General features: G+C 48.9%; 1 protein-coding gene across 2 annotated transcripts in view; it reads left to right on the forward strand.

Annotated features, from left to right (window-relative positions):
- Positions 1–15,697, forward strand: part of MARCO (macrophage receptor with collagenous structure) — a 59,481-nt gene extending 43,784 nt beyond the window's left edge. Inside the window, exons 9-17 of one of the 2 annotated variants that reach the window (XM_050752709.1) lie at positions 2,621–2,719; positions 2,829–2,864; positions 3,358–3,456; positions 3,550–3,612; positions 11,612–11,656; positions 12,786–12,884; positions 13,441–13,485; positions 14,141–14,317; positions 15,426–15,697. In XM_050752709.1, coding sequence (XP_050608666.1) covers positions 2,621–2,719; positions 2,829–2,864; positions 3,358–3,456; positions 3,550–3,612; positions 11,612–11,656; positions 12,786–12,884; positions 13,441–13,485; positions 14,141–14,317; positions 15,426–15,559 — 797 coding nt within the window. In that variant the 3' untranslated portion in view covers positions 15,560–15,697. The remainder of the gene's footprint in view (positions 1–2,620; positions 2,720–2,828; positions 2,865–3,357; positions 3,457–3,549; positions 3,613–11,611; positions 11,657–12,785; positions 12,885–13,440; positions 13,486–14,140; positions 14,318–15,425) is intronic. The other variant, XM_050752710.1, reaches the window with a different exon arrangement.
- Positions 15,698–18,977: the final 3,280 nt, after the last annotated feature.

Raw genomic sequence — 18,977 nt, forward strand, 5'->3', positions numbered from 1 at the left:
AAATACATGACAGCTAGTAATAGTAATAGTAGTAGTAGTAGTAGTAGTAGTAGTAGTAGTAGTAGTAGCAGTAGTAGTAGTTATCCCGTAAGGTAGAAAGGGAAGGACTTCAGTTTCAAGATCAGACAGACCTGGGTTCTCCTATGGCTCACTAACTGTGTGACCTTGGGCAAATGACTTAACCTTTCTCAGCCTCAATTTACTCACCTAGAAAAGAGGACTAATAATAATACAAACCTTTAATGAGGATGAATTACTGCAGGAATATAAGACATATGAGATGTGTACCACTGTACCTGGCACATGGGAATTCCCTACAAAAAACTGGGAAGGCTTGCCCTCAAGATGACAGCCCTTAGCAGGGATGTGTCAGCCATCCTAAAATATTCAAAGGGCATTTGTGGGAAAGAAAATGGTCTTGCCCAAGGTGGTGCCCAGCAGAAGAATAAGGACCAAGGGACCAATGGACTAAGGCTTCAGGAGGACCAACTGTGCTAAGGCAAGGGAGGAAGAATGATTCAGAACCTGGGGTTGACCCCTGATGAACTGGGTGGGCACTGGTCTTAGCGGGAAGCTGACTGCTGGGACGGGAGGAGGGGCTGCAGAATTCTCCTAGGCTGGGCTGATGGGGGATACTGGCACAGGAAGATGGTTGGGCAGTTGACCTCTGAGGATCCTTCCAAAGCTGGAACAACATAGTTCTCTCTATAGATGGGAAAGGGAAACCCAGACTTTCTCAAAGTGGTCCCGCCAGCCCCAGAGAAGGAGCCACAGCTAGGTCTTTGCCCACTGAGTCTGAGTTATGCTGCTTCCCAACCACACTGTCACAAAGGCAAGCATAGAATCCACACCAAGACTCAGGCCTGGAAACGCTGTGGTCGGTAAAGAGAAAGGCAGCAGTTTGAGTTCTTCAAAAATCAGGACTCTGGCCCACTCCTCCTCTTGCCAAATTTCATTTCCCAAGATCATGAGATCTCTCTCACCCATGGCTTGCTCAATCCACTGCCAGTGGCTGGGCTGTGCAAACCAAGGGAGACCTGACCCCAATAGTGCTGAGATTTTACCTCTTCTCTTCCTGCTAGTAGACAGATAAGCCACCAACTTGAAGTCCCAGGGGACAAGCTTATTTTCCTCACCATACTACTTAGCTGCACTTGGAAAGTTCTGAAGTCAGAGGCAGCTGTGCTTCCTTGGCTAGAGCCAGTGTGGTCCTCTGACTGATGCGATACTGCCCTCTTCCCAAAGCCATCCCCTTTGCTGGGGAGTGGAAGTTGTAGCAATGCAGATGCAGGCCCAGACCATTCTGAAGAAACCTCATGTGGCCCAGCGATGCTGTAACTTGATGGTCCTGGCCCACAGCAAAAAAGGCACCAACAGATTCCTCCAGGGAAACAGTTCTCAGTGCTTTCTAACAGGTGCCGTTGGCCCCGTCTCCAGAGTGGACACTCTGAATGGCCAAGAACAGCCTTCTCTGCTTTTTGCCCCTCCAGCTGTTATAGGACGGCTCAGCCACAACCAAGTTCCTTAGGATTGCTTTGTCTTCCTCAAGGAGCAGCCACCCTTCAAGCATTCAGCCATCTCAAGGGGTCTGATTCATGAGCCTCACAACTCATGAACTCACAGCACTCAATGCCAAGACCCAGGGCTCTCCCTTCTTCCTCACCTCTTCAGAGCTCTCTGCCTCCTTTTCTAAGTCACTGGAGAGAAGGCTGGTGTCATGCCTGAGTCCTCCCCAGCTTCAGAATTATCAAAATCATAGAATGGAGCAATAAATGCCTTTTGACAAAATTGCCTCCCAATAAGCCTTTTTGAAATCCTAAAAGGTTGTGTTGAAGTGAGATGTTCCTCTTTAGACCTTTGTCCCACTCTCCCCAACCCCAGGGGAGTGGAGTTGAGCACGGACACCCAGCTGATGGTGGGACTTTGGCAGCCTACCAGTAGTGTCCTGCATTGAGTGGCTGGCAAGGTCCAGGCAGTCCACCCCTAAACCAAAGAAGTCGCAGAGCCCTACCCCAGTGAGGAGCCTCTGTCAATTGATATGCACCAGGCACCAGCAAGAGAGGAGGGAGCGACAGAGGACTCAGAAGGGGACAGGCTAGGATGAGCTCTGAATTCTGATGATAAGTGGAAAATTTGAAATCTTGGGTACCAGGAAAGCCCATGTCTGAAGTGCTGGCAGGAATATGAGCTGTTGCAATGTTTTTCTGTCTGTTGACGCCTCAAAGTTGCTATTCTCAGCATTTGGGATCTGCTTTTTGGAATACTCAGGTTTCAATTTTTGAAGTGAAGTCAAATAATTGCCAAAATGCAGACACAAAAATGAGCCAGACAGTGCTGGTTGAGCCTGGGCTATTGTCCCTCCCAAGGGGACCAGGGTTTTCTGTTGACTGTCAGCCATACCAGGTCACCTCACCAAATTTTCATGAGTTTCTTTCTTGTCTCTGGGGCAGAGTGGTCCGCTCCTTGAGGGCAGCGGTCATATCTTCCACTCGTGGGCACCAAGTAGGAGCCCAAGGAGTTTAGGATTTGGGATTTCAGTGGAATGGGAAGTGTCAGAGGAGGACATGGTGGCCTGATTGGCGTTCCTCCCACACCTGACTGAGACTTTTCGGTTTTTCAGGAAGCAAAGGGGACAAGGGCATGAAAGGAGATGCAGGGGTCATGGGGCCTCCTGGAGCCCAGGGGAGTAAAGGTGACTCAGGGAGGCCAGGCTCACCAGGTAAGAGAGCGCGTGGTCACATCCATTGACCTCTAGGTATTTCTTTTTTTTTTTCTGGCTGGTTGAGCCAAAGGGAAAAAAAATTCCTAAAAGTTCTTTTTCATCTTAGGTTTGGCTGGTTTTCCTGGAGCTAAAGGAGATCCAGGTAAGAACTACAGGAATCTTGGCGTCATCCCAGCTACCACTGTCCCTGGCAGAGTGAAGCTGGGGACCTGGCTCCACCATCTTTTGCTTCATTTTGGTGTTCACCCAGAGCACCTGGGGTTTCTTTAAAACCTGGCCCTGACTAACAGGAACAGAGCAGCCAGCGGGAGGCAGGCCTCACTGATGTTTCTTTCTAGACTTCACCCCACTTTGCCACCCATGGCATGAAGTTAGACAGTCACACCCAGAGCTCCTAGTAAGTCCGTAAGTCCCAAACCCTGCAGATGGAAAAGATTAGTAAGTTGCTGAGAATCATTTTCCTACTACTAAGAGGGCTAGCTCATGGCTTCTAAAGAGAGGTGTTAAATCTGCCAAGAAGACTTTAAGGTATTAAGAGGTACATGTCTCACTGCTGAGAACAGAAGCACCAGGGGTTGGGGTAGCCAGGCCCCCTGCCAACTACCACAGCCTGGCAGTCACTACTTTCCTTTCAGGACAACCTGGACTGCAGGGTGTTCCAGGCCCTCCTGGTGCAGTGGGACAGCCAGGTGCCAAGGGCGAGCCTGGCAGTGCTGGCTCCCGTGGGCTAACAGGTGAGATCCTGGGTCCCGTGGCGAGCACAGAGAGTGATGTGTGAAAACCTGCCTAGTCCAGCCCTTATGCCCTCTGTGGTGTCTGTTGTCTAGGACTTCCAGGGAGCCCCGGGAGTCCAGGAGCCGCAGGCCTGAAAGGAAGCAAAGGGGACACAGGTAACAGAGGGTGCAGTGGGTGAGTAGGTGGGCTTCCTGGGTGGCAGGATGGATAGGCAGAAAAACCGCCTCCTGTTAGGCCCACGGAGGAGGCAGAGGATCTTCTGCGCCTTGGCCTCTGAGGTTCCTGGTTATGGAGGGCAGTTGCCCCTGCCAGGACCACTTAAGCCCAACGGCCTAGGGCTGTTCTTTCTCTTCTCATGGCTCATGAAAGGCCTTGAATGCCATGACCAAACCTCCTGCATCAGGGAGGAGAGCAAAGCACCTTGCTCATACCATCTCCCTGGTCTGCCTCCCAGCTGTATGTTTCTGCTCTCTCCTGCTGACCCTTCACTGGGACCCCCAGGAGGAGGTCCAGGAGTCTGGATTCAGGCTGGAGGATCCAGAAAACTCTTCTTCCACATTTTCCTAAGGGAGCAGCCTGGGAGCACTGACCCACACTAGCCAAACTCACAAAGACGAGTTTATACCATAATGCCAACCCAATCTAGGTTATATACCATCATGTCCATTTAGTCTAGGTCATAAACCATTGTACCAATATAGTCTATTTTATAAGCCAGTTTGGTCCAGTCGCAGTGTGCTCACTTGGTCTAGAAAGTCCAGACTACTATCACAATGCATAAGACCAATTCCTGCCTTTCTGCCCTCAGACATGCAGGGTATTGCAGTGAACAGAGAGACCGTTGCCTGATGGTGTGGGCACTCTCTGATTGGGTATTTCTATGGAGAACTGTTGCATACATTGGAAAGCCAGGAGCAGGCAGGAGGGGCTATGGGGAAGGCAGGGTTATGATGTAAAGCTGCATGTCTGCCAAGGACATCTGTAGACAGTCTGCCTCCACCCCTGTCCTCTGCCCAAGAAGAAGGTCATGCTTGTGTCGGACAACCTGGATGCCCTCACCCCCCACGCTGTGCTAGAGACCCACACTGGGACCTGGTCCTCCACGGTTCTAATCGATTGATTGATTCATCCATCACCACCTCCCGGCAAACCTTGGACCCTGGGTCTGAACTTTTGGGTTTTTTTGAAAGCTGTTGGGAGCCATGGCAAGGGCAGCTTTTACACCCTCTCTGTCCTTGTAATATGTCCAGCCCCACAGCAGTTGTGTTTTTTATGGATGATGTGTTGGTATGGGAGGATCCCTGCTACCTGATCCCATGTGGATGCCACCTGAAGGCCACCAGCAAGGTCTCACCATGGGAAATGTTCCATCTGGATATGGTCGTCAGACGTTCCTGGCTTGTTCACTGTCCATTCTGATCTTATAATTCCATCTTCACTGGTCCCCAGTCTCAGAATCCGTCTGACTATAGACCTGATGCTCTCTTGCCCCTAAACCTTCTGTGTGGTTTCATGGAGATGATTGCTTTAATCTCTCGGTTGTAAATGGTAGCCACCCTCTGTCCCCGCCCCGACTGCTAGACTAATGTTTCTTGACTAACCAAGAGTGTTGGAGGTAAAACATGATTTTGCCCACAGGAGCACTGTGCTCACTCTCCGAGCCCCAAGCCTGGGTCTCCCACAGTCTGAGGGTAGGGAATCCTGCCCCGCCCTTTGCATCTTGGGAGGATTTGCAGAACAAAAGCAGTCCTGCTAATGAGCATCTTCTTGACACCAGTGGGACAAGCACTCTCCGTAGCGCAACTTTACAGTCAAACAGCCATTAAGAGATACAGCCAGGTTCAAATCTAGGCCCATACAAGACAAACCTTGGGGTCTTATTAGTACAATCTATCATGAGGTCTTCCTACCCAGCCCCACCATCAGGGCGTGCTGATGAGTGACACCTCCTCCCTTCATCCCAGTTCAGAAAGGATCGGAGCAGAAGGTAGCAGCTTGTTCCATTCCTGGGAGGAAACATGAAGCTCTCAGGCCCTATCACAGTTCTTAGTTATGTACCCAGGACCCCACACCCATTTTAGCAAAAGACTTTTGGCCCATAGCTTGGGGATCGTTTTAATTTCATCATCATTGAGACCTTGTATATCTGTTGAGCACTCTTATGGCGTTCTCCAATAATTAGGCCTAGTAGTGAGTACCAGCCAGCAAATTCTAGGGGTTACCCCTGGCTGACCAAGTAAACATGAGGAATTGCATTTCAAGTTGGGGCTTGTGATAATTACCGTTTATCTAAAACTGTGCAGGTTGCCCACCCAAGTCCAAATGTTTGCCTTGATTAAGTAGCTGACAGTCCACATGCACATCTCAGAGGGGAATTCCAATAGGACCATAATCTGACTAATCTGGCTGGGTCTGTAGATCATCCTGGAGTCATAGGCTAATAAACTTTTGGAGAGATTACATCTGACAACTTCTGAAGTGGGAGAAGGAGGGGCAGGCGGAGAGTGGGAGCCCGATCTCCCCATCATGGAGGACAGTGTATACTTGTCAATGTCAGGATGTCGGTATTCCCCAAACTAAAGCTACTGCAGTGCTTGGCCAGTTTTGATATATCAAGCCAGGTTTCCAAACTGATGTATTTCCCATTTTGTAAATAAAATCATTAATCTCTCAAGAGAATATCTAGCCACTTTAAATGAAAACAGAAAAATTACTGTGTGTTGACTTGACCTAGGTGACAGCTAGGTTTCATTACTGCGCATTAACTATTTTTAAAAGATGAGTGGTCTGTTCATTGTTATCAGTGCCTCTGGGCCAGGTACTGTGCCTGGGTCTTGACCCCTATGATCGCACTGAACTTACCATTCTCCTTTACAACCGAGGAAGCAAAGGCTCAGAGAGAGTAAACCCTTTGCTCACAGTATCACAGGGAGCATGAACTGAATTCAGAAGTGAATCCCAAAGTCTGATTCCAGAGTTGTGCTTTTCCAGATTCGGTTTTATGGAAGAATGTAGAGTGTATGATTTGAGAGAAATCAGTTACCTTCACCCTATCCCCACCCCAGCCACAACTTCCACTCCTCCATAAATGGGTAAATCCTGGCTTGGTCACCAAGCCTTTCTACCTCCCCCACAGCCACTGACCACACTCTACCCTATTCAGGTGAAATGCTTCCTCTTGTTTGCACCTCTTGAGAGAGAGGAGCCAGCTCATATTAAATAAGACAAAGAGGAAATTCCTTCCATTCTGGGGGGAAGATAACCTCCACATTTTATCAAGCAAGGCATTCAGAACCTTCTCTCAGGGTCACTTTTTTTTACCTGCTAGAAACAGACCCTGTCCAGTCTCCATCACTTAGTATTTCTAACATTTTCACTTTCAAAGATTGCAGAAGAATAATCCAATTTTAGCTCTACATGCCTTAGCTATTTTGATATAATATTTGTTTAGAAATAAGGAAGGACTCTATTTCAGCTTGTAATCATGACATTTCTCTTTTTACTGTTTCTACCTCACGAAATAACATTAGAAGCAGCCAAAACATTTAAACTCCAAAACATCAATCTGATTGGAAATTCTTTATCTCAATGGCCTTTATGTCTAAACTATAACAGTGTGAATTTTCCATGCCCTTTTATTTTCCTCTTCGGGCAAAACCAAAGTGCAAATAACACAAAATCCATTTTCTCATCTGTATTTGAAGATGTTTCTCATCTGCATTTGAAAGTATAATTTCTCAGTTAATTCCATTGCTCATATCTAAGTACTGAGATAGTCCAATAATTTATTAAATTCTACTAAGTCAAATCACTAAATTGTCATTTATAAAACTCTTCCTCATTTTTCTCTAAGTTTCTTAGAGAGCTCTGCAGAAGTCTACACATACCCCAATTTTGAGTCCCTTATCCTTCATGTCACTTCTTACCACAAGGCCAATTTGTCAGTTATTCACTCAATCCTCAATTTTCCAGGTAGCACCTAGCCTCCAAGTTGGCATGGTATTTAGGAAGGTTTCCCCAGCCTGGGCAAGACAGCAATGGCCCCCTCTCTACAAAATACAAAAAAGTTAGCTGGGCATGGTGGCATGTACCTGTAGTCTCAGTTACTCAGGAGGCTGAAGGAGGAGGAGGAGGATCACTTGAGCCAAAAAATTTGAGACTGCAACGAGCTATAATTGCACCACTGCACTCCAGCCTGAGCAACAGAGTGAGACCCTGTCAGAAAAAGAAAGGAGAGGAATGAAAGAAGGAAAGAAAGAAAGAAAGAAAGAAGGAAGGAAGGAAGGAAAGAAGGAAAGAAAGAAAGAAAGAAAGAAAGAAAGAAAGAAAGAAAGAAAGAAAGAAAGAAAGAAAGAAAGAAAGAAAGAAAGAAAAGAAAGGAGGGAGGGAGGGAGGGAAGAAGGAAGGAAGTTATTTTAATGTATTGGAAATTTCTCCATTTCACTCAGAATCAGGAGACCTGAGCCTCAACTTGAACTTACCCCCGACTGCTGGGTGACCACAGGCTCAGCTACTTGACTTTGCTGATCCTGTTTCCTTTTCTGTGGCGTGCAAGCAGTGTAGAAAAACACCAGGTCCCTGACAGTTTCACAGCATTCTAGGTTTGAAATAGGCAGCTTCCTTGGGAGCAGGAACAGTTGAAGACTTTAGTTAGAACACCAGCTCAACACTAAACAACTGGAAGGCATGTGTTTTCTAACGTAACACATGTTTCTTGGGGGAAAATTTTTTCTGTAAAAATACTTTGCAAGTAAATATTTGGAGCCCTCTCAGCTTGATAAGCTTGTGATACTCGGGGAAAGCCAGCTTACTTATGGTTAAGAAGAAAAATCCAGCATTTATTTGCTCTCCAGTGTAGTTTTACAACAAGCAGCTCTGGAACCTATTTTTTGGCCATTTCTCCCTCTACTCTGCAGGAGCTGATCCTATCAGGATGCTGCCTTGATTTATAGTGAAGTAATTACTAGTTCCTCCATCGATTAGTCCATGAACAACCATTCAGCCAGTGTTCTCTTAGAGTCCAGTGAGGCTTGGAGAGAAATCACACAAACCTCAATGCTAATTTCCAATACCCATTAAACACATATCAGAAGACATTTCATCAAGGTCCAACCTCTGCCATATGAACTGTGGGTCTGGGAGGGTTCAGATGCCAGAGGGGCTGTGAGTTCCTGTAGAGACAAGGAAAGTTGCTCGTAGGAGGTAGGCTGTGAGCTGGTCCCTCAAGAATGAGTGAGAGTCGTTTAGGGCAGTGCTACTCAAAATGTGGTCCTGAGACTTGCAGCATTAGCATCACCAGGGAACCTGTTAGTAATGTGGATTCTTGGATTCCCACTCCAGCCCCACTGAATCAGTGACTCTGGGTGGGCCCTAGCAAGTTGTTTACTAACAAGATGCACCCAGATGATTCTGATGTATACTCTAGTTTGACTACTCCTCTTTTAGGGGGAAAAATGGTTGCAGGAAGGCTGGAGGTGTCTTGGGAACCAAGTGCATAGACCAAGTGAAACTCCGGAGAGGAGTGAGCCTAGTACTAGTGGAACAAAGGTGCCTTCAGGGAACAGTGGGAGGCTGGGCCTGGGTGACAGCCCCGACTTCCCCATTCACTCCTATGTGACCTTGGATAACTCACCTAGCATCTCTGAGGGTGTACTTTCTCCTCTGTAAAGGAGGGAAATCACATTGCTTTGGAGGGTGGCAGAAAGATCAAACAAGGCAAGGTATGTAAAGCCCCTGGCACAGTGCCTGGCACAATGCAAGCAGCAGAAAATGCTGAGTCCCCTGGAGGTGAGGAGCTAGGAAGGGAGAGTATGGGAAGCAAAGAGGGAGGGTCAGGCTTGGGGCCACGAACCTGGTGAACAGGGGCTTTCCTATGATTCCTGTCTTTAGAGGGCGTTTACTGTTCAGTGCTTTAGAGGACAGTTGGAGGGGTGCATCTCTTTGGGTGGTCACAATAAAGGGAGGTCACAGTGTTTTGAGGCCACTTCTGCTTACCTGCATGTGAACAGCGTATTTCAAGACTGGTAGGGGGAAAGATCACATTCTATATGTCTATGATGGTGATGAAGTAGGAAACAGTCCACATCCAGACTCTCAGCCCCTTCTATCTGCTTCCCAGAGGGTGCCATGTTGCAGAAATCTCTACCTTAAGAGCATGTCTCTAGAGACAGGGTTCAGGGACCCCAAGACACTGTGATGTAGACTGTTTCCTACTTCATCACCATCATAGACATATAGAATGTGATCTTTCTCCTAACCCATCTTGACATATGCTGTTCAGATCCAGGTAAGCAGAAGGGAAACATCTGTCGCTTCTCCTGGACAATCTCAGCTCAGCCCTTCAGGTCAATAGAAGACATTTGCTGGGTGCTAGCTGTGCAGCAATCCTTGTGCTCATGTGTGGACTCAACCTCAGTACCTGAGGTGCTCCCCCACCTGGAGGGGGCACAGGGTCCTGTGACATCATTTATTTAGCACTGGCCAGGCACCAGGCTCAGCACTTGACACACACAATTTCATTTCAGCCTCACAACTGCCTCAGGAGGCAACAAGGAGACTCAGAGAAGGAGACTGAGGCTCAGAGCAGGGACACCTGGTTCAAGGTCACAAAGTCAGTATAAGACAGAAGTGGACTCAAGCCCAGGCTGTCAGACTGTGGAACCACTTTGCTTTAATACCTTGGGAGAAAGGATATCATGTCTTGGGCGAGAGAGGGAAGGCTTCACAGGTGGTAACATCTGATATCATCTTTGCAGAGTTTACAAGCTAAATGTGAGTTCTCCAGGTGAACCAAAGGGGTGAGGCATTCTATTCAGAGGGACAGGTGTGTACACAAATGGCCTGGTGTAAGCTAGGGCCTGTCTGCCAGGGGCTGACCTCTAAGCACCTCCAGCTCTTACAAAAACCTATCCCAGCCTCAGTTCTGTCCCTTTCCCTAACATGAGGAACAGAAGTACATGCCCTCTCAGAATCTTCTGGTGCTTCCTGCTTCTCTTGTTGCCTTGGCTCTCCCGCCCTCCTCCCCAGGCAGCGCCAAGCCTGGGGGTGGGATCTGAAATGCCCCTGGATTTCAGGGGCATTTACAACTGCTCTTGCTCATTATTCCAAGAAGGGGCCCTGAAGAGTCTTGCCAGCCCCTTGCCTCTCCCTCCACTAACCAGCACACTGCAGGTGCTTGGAAAATCCAGGGACTGAAGTGAGAGGTGGGGCAGGGCAGGCAGAAACTTCCCCAAGGCAACTGCAAGGAGGTTGACTGAGCTCCGTGCTTGGCCGGGGGCACAGATACTTATGACTCACTGTTGGTGTTCCCCTTGTTACCCTCTAGTAACTTTTATTGATAGTCAATAATGAACTTGCATTTTCCCAAGTTTGTGTAACTGCTTTGAGGAGTCCTATTTCTCTGAAATAAAATAAATATTGGCACTTAGAATCAAGAGGACATGATCTTGCTAAATGAACAAATTATTATCTCACAGTGACCCAGCAGGGCGCTGGGGACAGTGGGTCTTCCATGAAACTTTACTGAAAAAAAAGGATGAATGGACAGAAAGAAGGAAGAATGGGGCAACTTTAACATTAACTACAATAGGATAATCACCAATGATTGTGGTTATTATTTTTCCATTTTCTGGACATTAGACCCTTTAGCCACGTGAATCTTTAGCCACTGGGGGCCGCAATGAAATAAACCAACAAATACTTGTAGAGCATCTATTAGGGGTGAGGACCCCCAAAGCTCCTGGTGGCCACTGAGCCCCCTCCACAGTCTTTTGGCAATAACTTTATTTTGGCAATTACTTTATTTACCAGATATCTCCCAATTCTCTTCCAATATAAATGCAACAGCAGGGAATGGGATTGGATTTAGATGCCAGGTCAGGTTACTGGTGGGCAGGGAAGGCCAGCGGTGCATCTGAGGTCTGTCTAATCCAGGCTTTCATCCAGTACCTTGCTGTTTCACCCCCAATACACCTGTTCTCATTCATCTGCAGACTGTCTCTTTTTATGATCTGCTGAAGAGGCTTTAATCGTAGAGAACCAATGTATCTTTCCATCTGCATTAATCAGACAAAAGGTAGAGGTTGTCTAAGATTAAAAATGTCTAATATCTAAGTTTTATTATCTCCTCCCCCCCTTTTTTTGTTTTGATCTTAGGACTTCAAGGACAGCAAGGAGTAAAAGGAGAACCAGGAGTTCCAGGTAAAGGGCTGACTGCATTTTCATCCCTCGGGGTGATGACGGGGAAGGCCTGCCCACTCAGAGGGCAGGTCTTGTTGACTTTGAACGCACAACTGTGACCTTCTTCCAAAGTGGAGGTTAAGACTCCAGGGCTCTGTCACTCAAGTCTCAGATTTCTCCACTGCAAAACCTGGGAATAACAGGAACTCAGCATCCTGAGGGGTGTAGCATGTGGGGCAGGGGCTGAGGATGGCAAAGGGGGAAAATGTCAGGAGAGCTAGGGGTGCAGGCGGAGGCTCCAGGCTGTACAGCCGCCATGGAGTTGTGCCCCTTCTGCTCCATCCACGGCTGCTGCTTCCCCGCCTCAGCTGTGGCCCACTTGCCTCTTCTTCTTGGCCCCCAAGTGTCTCCTGTCTGCCTCCCGCTGCCTGTCGCTGGGCTTTCTTATTCTTATCCTCACCTCCAGAGCCTGTGCTTTAGTTGGGTCCTGAGCCGGCACCAGCTGCAGGGTGTTTCTAGGCCTCTCGACAGCCCTGCCCCTGTGAGTGCAAAAGTAAAGTTTTTCAGACACATTTCTTGAGCAACTTTTCTTCCTCATAAGCTAGATATTCTATTACCATTTTGTGTTTTGTTTTGTTTTGTTTTTTCAGTTTTTTTAGAGACAAAGTCTCTGTGTCACCCAGTCCCGAGTGCAGTGGTGCCAGGATAGCTCACTGCAGCCTTGGCCTCCCCACCTCAAGTCATCCTCCCACCTTGGCCTCCCAAAGCATGGGATTACAGGAGCAAGCCACTGTACCCGGCCTCTGTTACTATTTCAATTCACTAAAGGAGACATCGAGGCTTAGAAACATTCTAGCAAATTCTCCCAGCGTGGCTAGAACTTCCACATAACCATGTAATTCCAGAAGAACCAACAATCTGTGGAATACCACCAGCTATTTTAGACTGCCTGTTCTCGACAGCGTTTACCTAAGAGTTGAGAGACCAGTGCAGCCCCCATATGCACCAAAGACAGGCTGAACGTTCAGATAGCCCAGCCATGGGGGAGGTCTGGCAGTTAAGGATAACTTGTATTAAACAGCAAGGCCCTTGGGTCTCTCTTGGGAAGGCAAAGCAGGGTACCTGACCAGGGCACTGTCTCTCCTTCCAGGCCCTGCAGGTGTGAAGGGAGAACAGGGGAGCCCGGGGCTGGCAGGCTCCAAGGGAGCCCCTGGACGAGCTGGCCAGAAGGGAGACCAGGGAGTAAAAGGTAAGGCCTCTGCATCTGATTCCTTGGTTCTTAGGACTATGCTTTACAGCCAGTTCTGTACCTGAAAACAGGAAATGCCCTGTTTTAAGAGTTTTGGGGGTTTTCAGAACCCAGGAGGGTAGAGGTTTATTTCCTTAATTGGCAAGTCTTGCGCTGGGGGTTGTCCTAGGCGTGGAGCACACAGCAGTGGATTAGGCGCAGCTCTAGAATCTGAGACAGGGGTATGAATGTGCACTTGAGCCATGCCCCATGACCCAACACCCCTAGACGGTTTGCATGAAGGAGATGAGCCCATCCCACTCCATGTCCCTGACCAGACCAAGGGTCCCTCACCAATCTGACTTCAACCCCTCTTGCTATAGCTCAGGCCCGTTTCTTCCTGCTTAATCATTGGCACCCGCAGGACGTCCTGTACCCACAATACCAGGCCACAGGCGAGACCCAGGGAGAGTCTGACCATCCCCACCCCTCCACCCGCTCCCCACTCCTGCAAATGCAGGCAAAGGCATCCTGCCTGGATTTCTTTCAAACCGTGTGGGTTTTCTCCTCATGACAGGATCTTCTGGGGAGAGAGGAGTAAAGGGAGAAAAAGGTGAAACAGGTAATCACTATTTATATTCTCTTTAATGTGTGCTTTAAAGTCAATTCTGCACCTGAAAATTGTGTGTGTTGGGGGAAAAGATGGTTCTCAAATAAATTTCTTATTTTGGGGAAGAGTTGAGGGTCTAGTCTCGTGAATGAGCCTGCCCACGGCACACAGCAGCAGTTAGCAGTTTCCCTCCCCAGCCACTCTCTCACTTCCTTCCTTCTCTCCCTTCCTTCCCCCTTTCGCCTTCTTCCTTTCCTTTTCTCTCTCCCTCCCTTCCTCCCCTTTTCCTTCTTTCTTTCCTCTCCCTCCCTCCTTCCTTTCCCTCTCTCCCTCCTTCTCTCCCTCCATTCTTTCCTTCCTTCCTTCTCTTTTCTCAACTTTTCTTTTTTTTCTCTCCACAACACGTGACAAGACCTGGTGTATGCAATTTGCAAACCAGCCACAGGGGCACCTGCCCCCCTGGCCTTGTGCCCGCAGGCCCCAGGTGCACGGAGGCTGCATGCCAGGTTGGGTGGGTGCTGTAAAGTGGGATCTTCCAGGCTCTGGTGACAGTCAAGCAGGGGCATTTCTTTTCCTTAACTGTAGAACTCCAAAATGAAAAGAAAGAGCCCACACTTACCCAAAGCCCCGCCTTCCTCGCCTCTCCCACGTGTGTTTCTTCACCCAGGTGAAAACGCAGTGTCCGTCAGGATTGTTGGCAGTAGTAACCGAGGCCGGGCTGAAGTTTACTACGGTGGTACCTGGGGGACCATTTGCGATGATGAATGGCATAATTCTGATGCCACCGTCTTCTGCCGCATGCTGGGTTACTCCAGAGGAAGGGCCCTGTACAAAGTGGGAGCTGGTAAGTGAGTTACCAGCCAAGGGCCTCTTCCCCAGAGGTGTGGATGTGGCTTTCTCTCGCTGGTGGGGTGTTGGCGAGTGACTCAGTGTGGTTTGCCTTAAAAGAAAAGAATTGGTCCAAGCAACCAGAAATCTCTGCAGCACAGGGCTCCAGGTATGCGTCCTTCCAGCTTGGCCACCCCAGCAGAAAGATGACCTGTCTCCTCCAGCGCTGACAGTGAAGGCTGGCCTTGCTTCAGTCAATGTCCATCCAGCCCTGGAGTCAGAATGCCACATGGCTGAGGGTGTTTGCCGGAGATGGCTCTCCAAAGGACAGATGAGTTGCTGGAACTAGAAGAACAGAGAGAAGATTCAGGGCAGGCAAACAGAGACGTTCACTCCAGCTATCTGCAAACTAGCATCCTGGATTGACCAGCAGTCTTGGCTGTGATCATGTTTAAAGAAAAGATGGGAAGGGAAGAGGAAACAAATCAGAGCAGGGGCTTACTAAAATTTGGGGAAAATGTCTTCAGACGCTGGAGACTCAGCCTATGTCTTTCAGCCAAAAGTTCAAACCTTGAGCAAAGGAGTCAAGTCCCCAGGCAGAGCCCTTTTCTCTGGCCATAGAAGCTGCCCCAGCAGGACATGAGGCCGGTTTCCCCGCTTGCTCCCAACCCCAAGTGCTCCCTGTCCTTACTCCAACCCAAAGCAAATGCTAGCTTTAGAGCAGGGCGATGGCATGATTACAGAGGCATGTGAGAAAGGTGGACACAGTAGGAGTGAATTAGCAGGGAGGAGACTAAACATTAGGATACCCCCAACCCCCCAGGAAGATATTTCAAATAGTGTGGGGTTTAAGTATTAAATATTTGCATGAGACTTTCGTCAAAGGGTAGAGAATAGAATGGAGGCAGAGTCATTGTTAAAAAAAAAAAAAAAAAAAAAAAAGTAGGCTAAGCCAGCCATCAGCACATTGGACCAGAATGGGCCAGAATGACTGTGAGAAAATTTGGCAGTCTATCCCGGATGGAATCTCCCAGGCACACACGTGGCTGCTTTGCTATGACTCTAATCCTACCCTTCTTGCTCTCTCTCTCTCTCTCTCTCTCTCTTGCTTTCTCTCTATCAAGGCACTGGGCAGATCTGGCTGGATAATGTTCAGTGTCGGGGCACGGAGAGTACCCTGTGGAGCTGCAGCAAGAATAGTTGGGGCTCTCACGACTGCAGCCACGAGGAGGACGCAGGCGTGGAGTGCAGCATCTGACCGGGAAACCCTTTCACTGCTCTGCTCCTGAGTGTCCTCGGGCTCACACATGGGAAGGCAGAAGATCTCTGAGGAGTTCCCTAGGGACAACTGAGCAGCCTCCGGAGAGGGGCCGTTAATAAAGTTCAACATCATTGACTGTGGCTGAGTGTCAGTGTGTTCATACCTCTCATCCCCATTGATGTGCCCACTCCATGCACCACAACATTTCATTGAATTCTCTCATGTCCATAGCCAGGGGAAGGAGAGGGTGGAAGTGGTGACACAGAAGGTGAAGGTCACTTATGGTCAACCTTACTCTTGACCATCTCTTCAGTCATTCAGACATAACATCTCTCATGGTGAGCTCTCTCTCCCCTTTTTTGTCCTCCCCTGACCGTGACCTGGTAACATTCCAGCACACACATGAACTCTCTTCATGCCCTGTGCTCTGTGCTCCATCCTGACTCCACCTGCCCCTGGGTCCTTGCTCTCTCTCAGCTCCCTGCCTGCTGGGCTAAGCCCACTCTCCATGTTGTAAACCACATAGTAAGCTTGAATCAGTCTTAGAGTCTCATTGATCTTTCCTTACATACATGGGTCGGATTTACAGAATGGAAATAGTTATCTGGAGTGAGAGTAATCAAAAAGGTTTTCTGAAAAAGCACAATTTGAACTGGACCTTAAAGGGTGGAGAGGATGTGACCCCTTCTTGCACTACAGTGACTCTGTCATTCTAGGACCTGTAGGTATAAAAGACTTTGTTTTCTTGAGCCTCTCCTGTGTCCCTTCTTGTGGCAACAACTGACTAACCATCTACTGAAAGAACACAGAACGCTAGGTGTCAGGTTTTGACTGAGGTCCGAGGGGAGTCAGTGGGCAAGTGGCAGGTAGCTGGAAGAACACTCGAGGAATCGTAAGGAGTTTTGATATGGTTTTATTCTCTCTCTCTGGACACAAGCCAGCTGTGGGCATGAGTGAGCCATGGGCACAAGAAAGCCATGAGTGCAAGCCATATGTACAGGGTCAGCAAGGTAGTTATACCTTTTACAGACAACAGTGGCTCTGAGCCTCACATGAGCATGTGTGAGTGGTTACATAATGTGCCTCACGTGGCATGGTTACATAATGTTTGGAGTTGTGCGCCTGCACTCCAAACCCACTGAGTCACGCTGTGCCGGCTGGCTGCCTCGGCCTATTCCTGACTAAAGTGCAGCCATTTCCCTTACACTAGGGTATCACATAATATAAATAATATTATTCTCATTTTATAAATGAGCAAACTCAACCTCAGAGTGGTGAAGCAATGTGGTATGCTGGCTGCGCTTTGCCCAGCTTATATTCATGGCACTAACAATGTGACTGCAGCTCCTTACCCAAGAAGCAAGGTCTGCTTTCCACACCTTGACTCTGGGCTGGTCTCAAAGACTTGCTTTGGCTAACAGAAAGTGGCAAAAGTGCTGGGAAGCAGTTCCAAGCCTGGGCCTCAAGGGACCTTGCACTGGCTTGCCCTCTCTTGGAATCCAAGCTGTGTTATGAAAACAAGACTGGCTAGCCCATTAGTGGGGGAGTGAGCAGGTGGAGGGGGCCCAGTTGCCCCAGCTGAGACCATTGTTCATCAGCTGGCTCACAGCTAACCACGGCTGCATTAGTAAGCCCAGCTGAGTTGGTCAAGTTCAGTCCACAGCGGAAGAACTACCTGCCCAACCAACCCACAAACTCTTGAGAAATCACAAATGGCTGTGGCTTACCACCACTAGGGTTGGGGGTGGCTTGTTATGCAGCAACTGATAAAAATTAGTTTACAGAGGACACACAGCTAGGAAGGGCAAGGCTGGGATTCAAACTCAGGACGGTCTGACACCAATAAGATTGAGAGAAAGGAGGGTTGCTGCTGCTGGCATCTCTGCCAGGTGACTCCACCCATAAGCTCTCAGGCTGTGCTAAGCTGAAGAGATTTCTCTTTCAGATCCACAGGGGCTGCCGCATGCACATGACTGCCGTGTGTCAGGACACTGGTTTTGTAGTTGGTGAACAACTGGGTAAAATCAGCACTACGACGTCATCTGGGGCCGCTGAATGTGAAGCATGGTCTCCACATGACTCTGTGGCAGGAGACTTGGCTGCACTGTCCACTTGAAATGTGTCTTCCCTCCTATGCTCCTTTCCTGGCTGAGGCCTGCAGCTCTCGGCAGACTGGCTGGGCAGGACAGAGATGGTGGGCCTCTCAAAAAGAAACCCTGTGCACAAGCCCTCCTGCCACTCCCTCGCCTAGCAGGGCAACCCACAGGGCAGATCATAGTGGTGTGGCTGAGAACAAAAGTTCTGGACTCCGATGGCCCAGATTAGGGTCCTGGTGCTGCTGTACAACAGCTCTGTCATCTGCACAAGAAAGGCATCAAGCCTCTCCAGGCCCAGTTTCCTTCCCTGTAAAATAAATAGTGACAGTTTCTTCCTCATAGAGTTATTGTGAGGATTCATTGAAATCACAAACAAAAAGACAGCACACAGTAGGCACTCAGCCTTTGTTGTAGTCATCCTTTAAGACCCTTCCCAGCTCACCCCTCCCCAACATTGGCCCCACTGAGCCCTCTGCACAAGGTGGATAGGTCTTCTCAGACCCTCCCATCAGCACCAGGCTTGGGAGGTCTAGGATGGTGAGTCTGTGGCTCCTCCAGAAGCTGACAGAGATGGAGTGAGGAGTGCAAGAGACGTATTGGGGGTAGCGTCTGTGAAAGGGAAAAAGTGGAGGGAGTGGGATGAACAGGAGAGCCTCAGACTGTGATGCAGACATGCCCTGACTTGGCTACATTGACAAGGACATGCAGAGCAAAGATGGCCTCTCAGAGGGGTCCTGGGTGGGCAGGAGTAACAGACCCTAGTGCCCTGCCCTGCCCTGCTCGGTCCCTGGCCTGGGGCTGCCCCAAATGCACAGCCTTGCCTGGGGAGTGGAAGGGAGTCCTGAAGGTGCCACCACGGGGCTGGAGGCTCCCATGCTCTCTGTGGCCCGAAGGCACATTCTCTCCAGAGGCCAGAGATTCCAAAGCACTGGAGAGATTCAGAGAATCCCTGGCTGCTAGATGGTTTGCTGAAAAGAGAATAGGATTTGAGATCAGATTCAGATCCCAGCACTAGTGACCAGCTGTGTGGCTTTGGGGATGCCACAAAGCCTCTCTGAGTTTCTGTTTCTCATCTGTAAGGTGGGAATAATGATAATGAAAATACTGCCATCTGGAGTGACTGCTGTGCTCTTGGTACATACTGGGGACTGAATAACCATAGCTTGATTAGAATCGCTTCTGATACCAAGCCTCATTCTTACCATGTCTCCACCCAGCATACCTTCCCTTCTTCCATCCATCACTCCAGAATTCTCCCCACCCTATAAGGCCCAGTTCAAATTGTGCCTCCTTTAGAAAACCTTTTTGATTGCTCTCAC

Source organism: Macaca thibetana, chromosome 12 (assembly GCF_024542745.1).
Source record: "Macaca thibetana thibetana isolate TM-01 chromosome 12, ASM2454274v1, whole genome shotgun sequence".
Classification (NCBI taxonomy): domain Eukaryota; kingdom Metazoa; phylum Chordata; class Mammalia; order Primates; family Cercopithecidae; genus Macaca; species Macaca thibetana.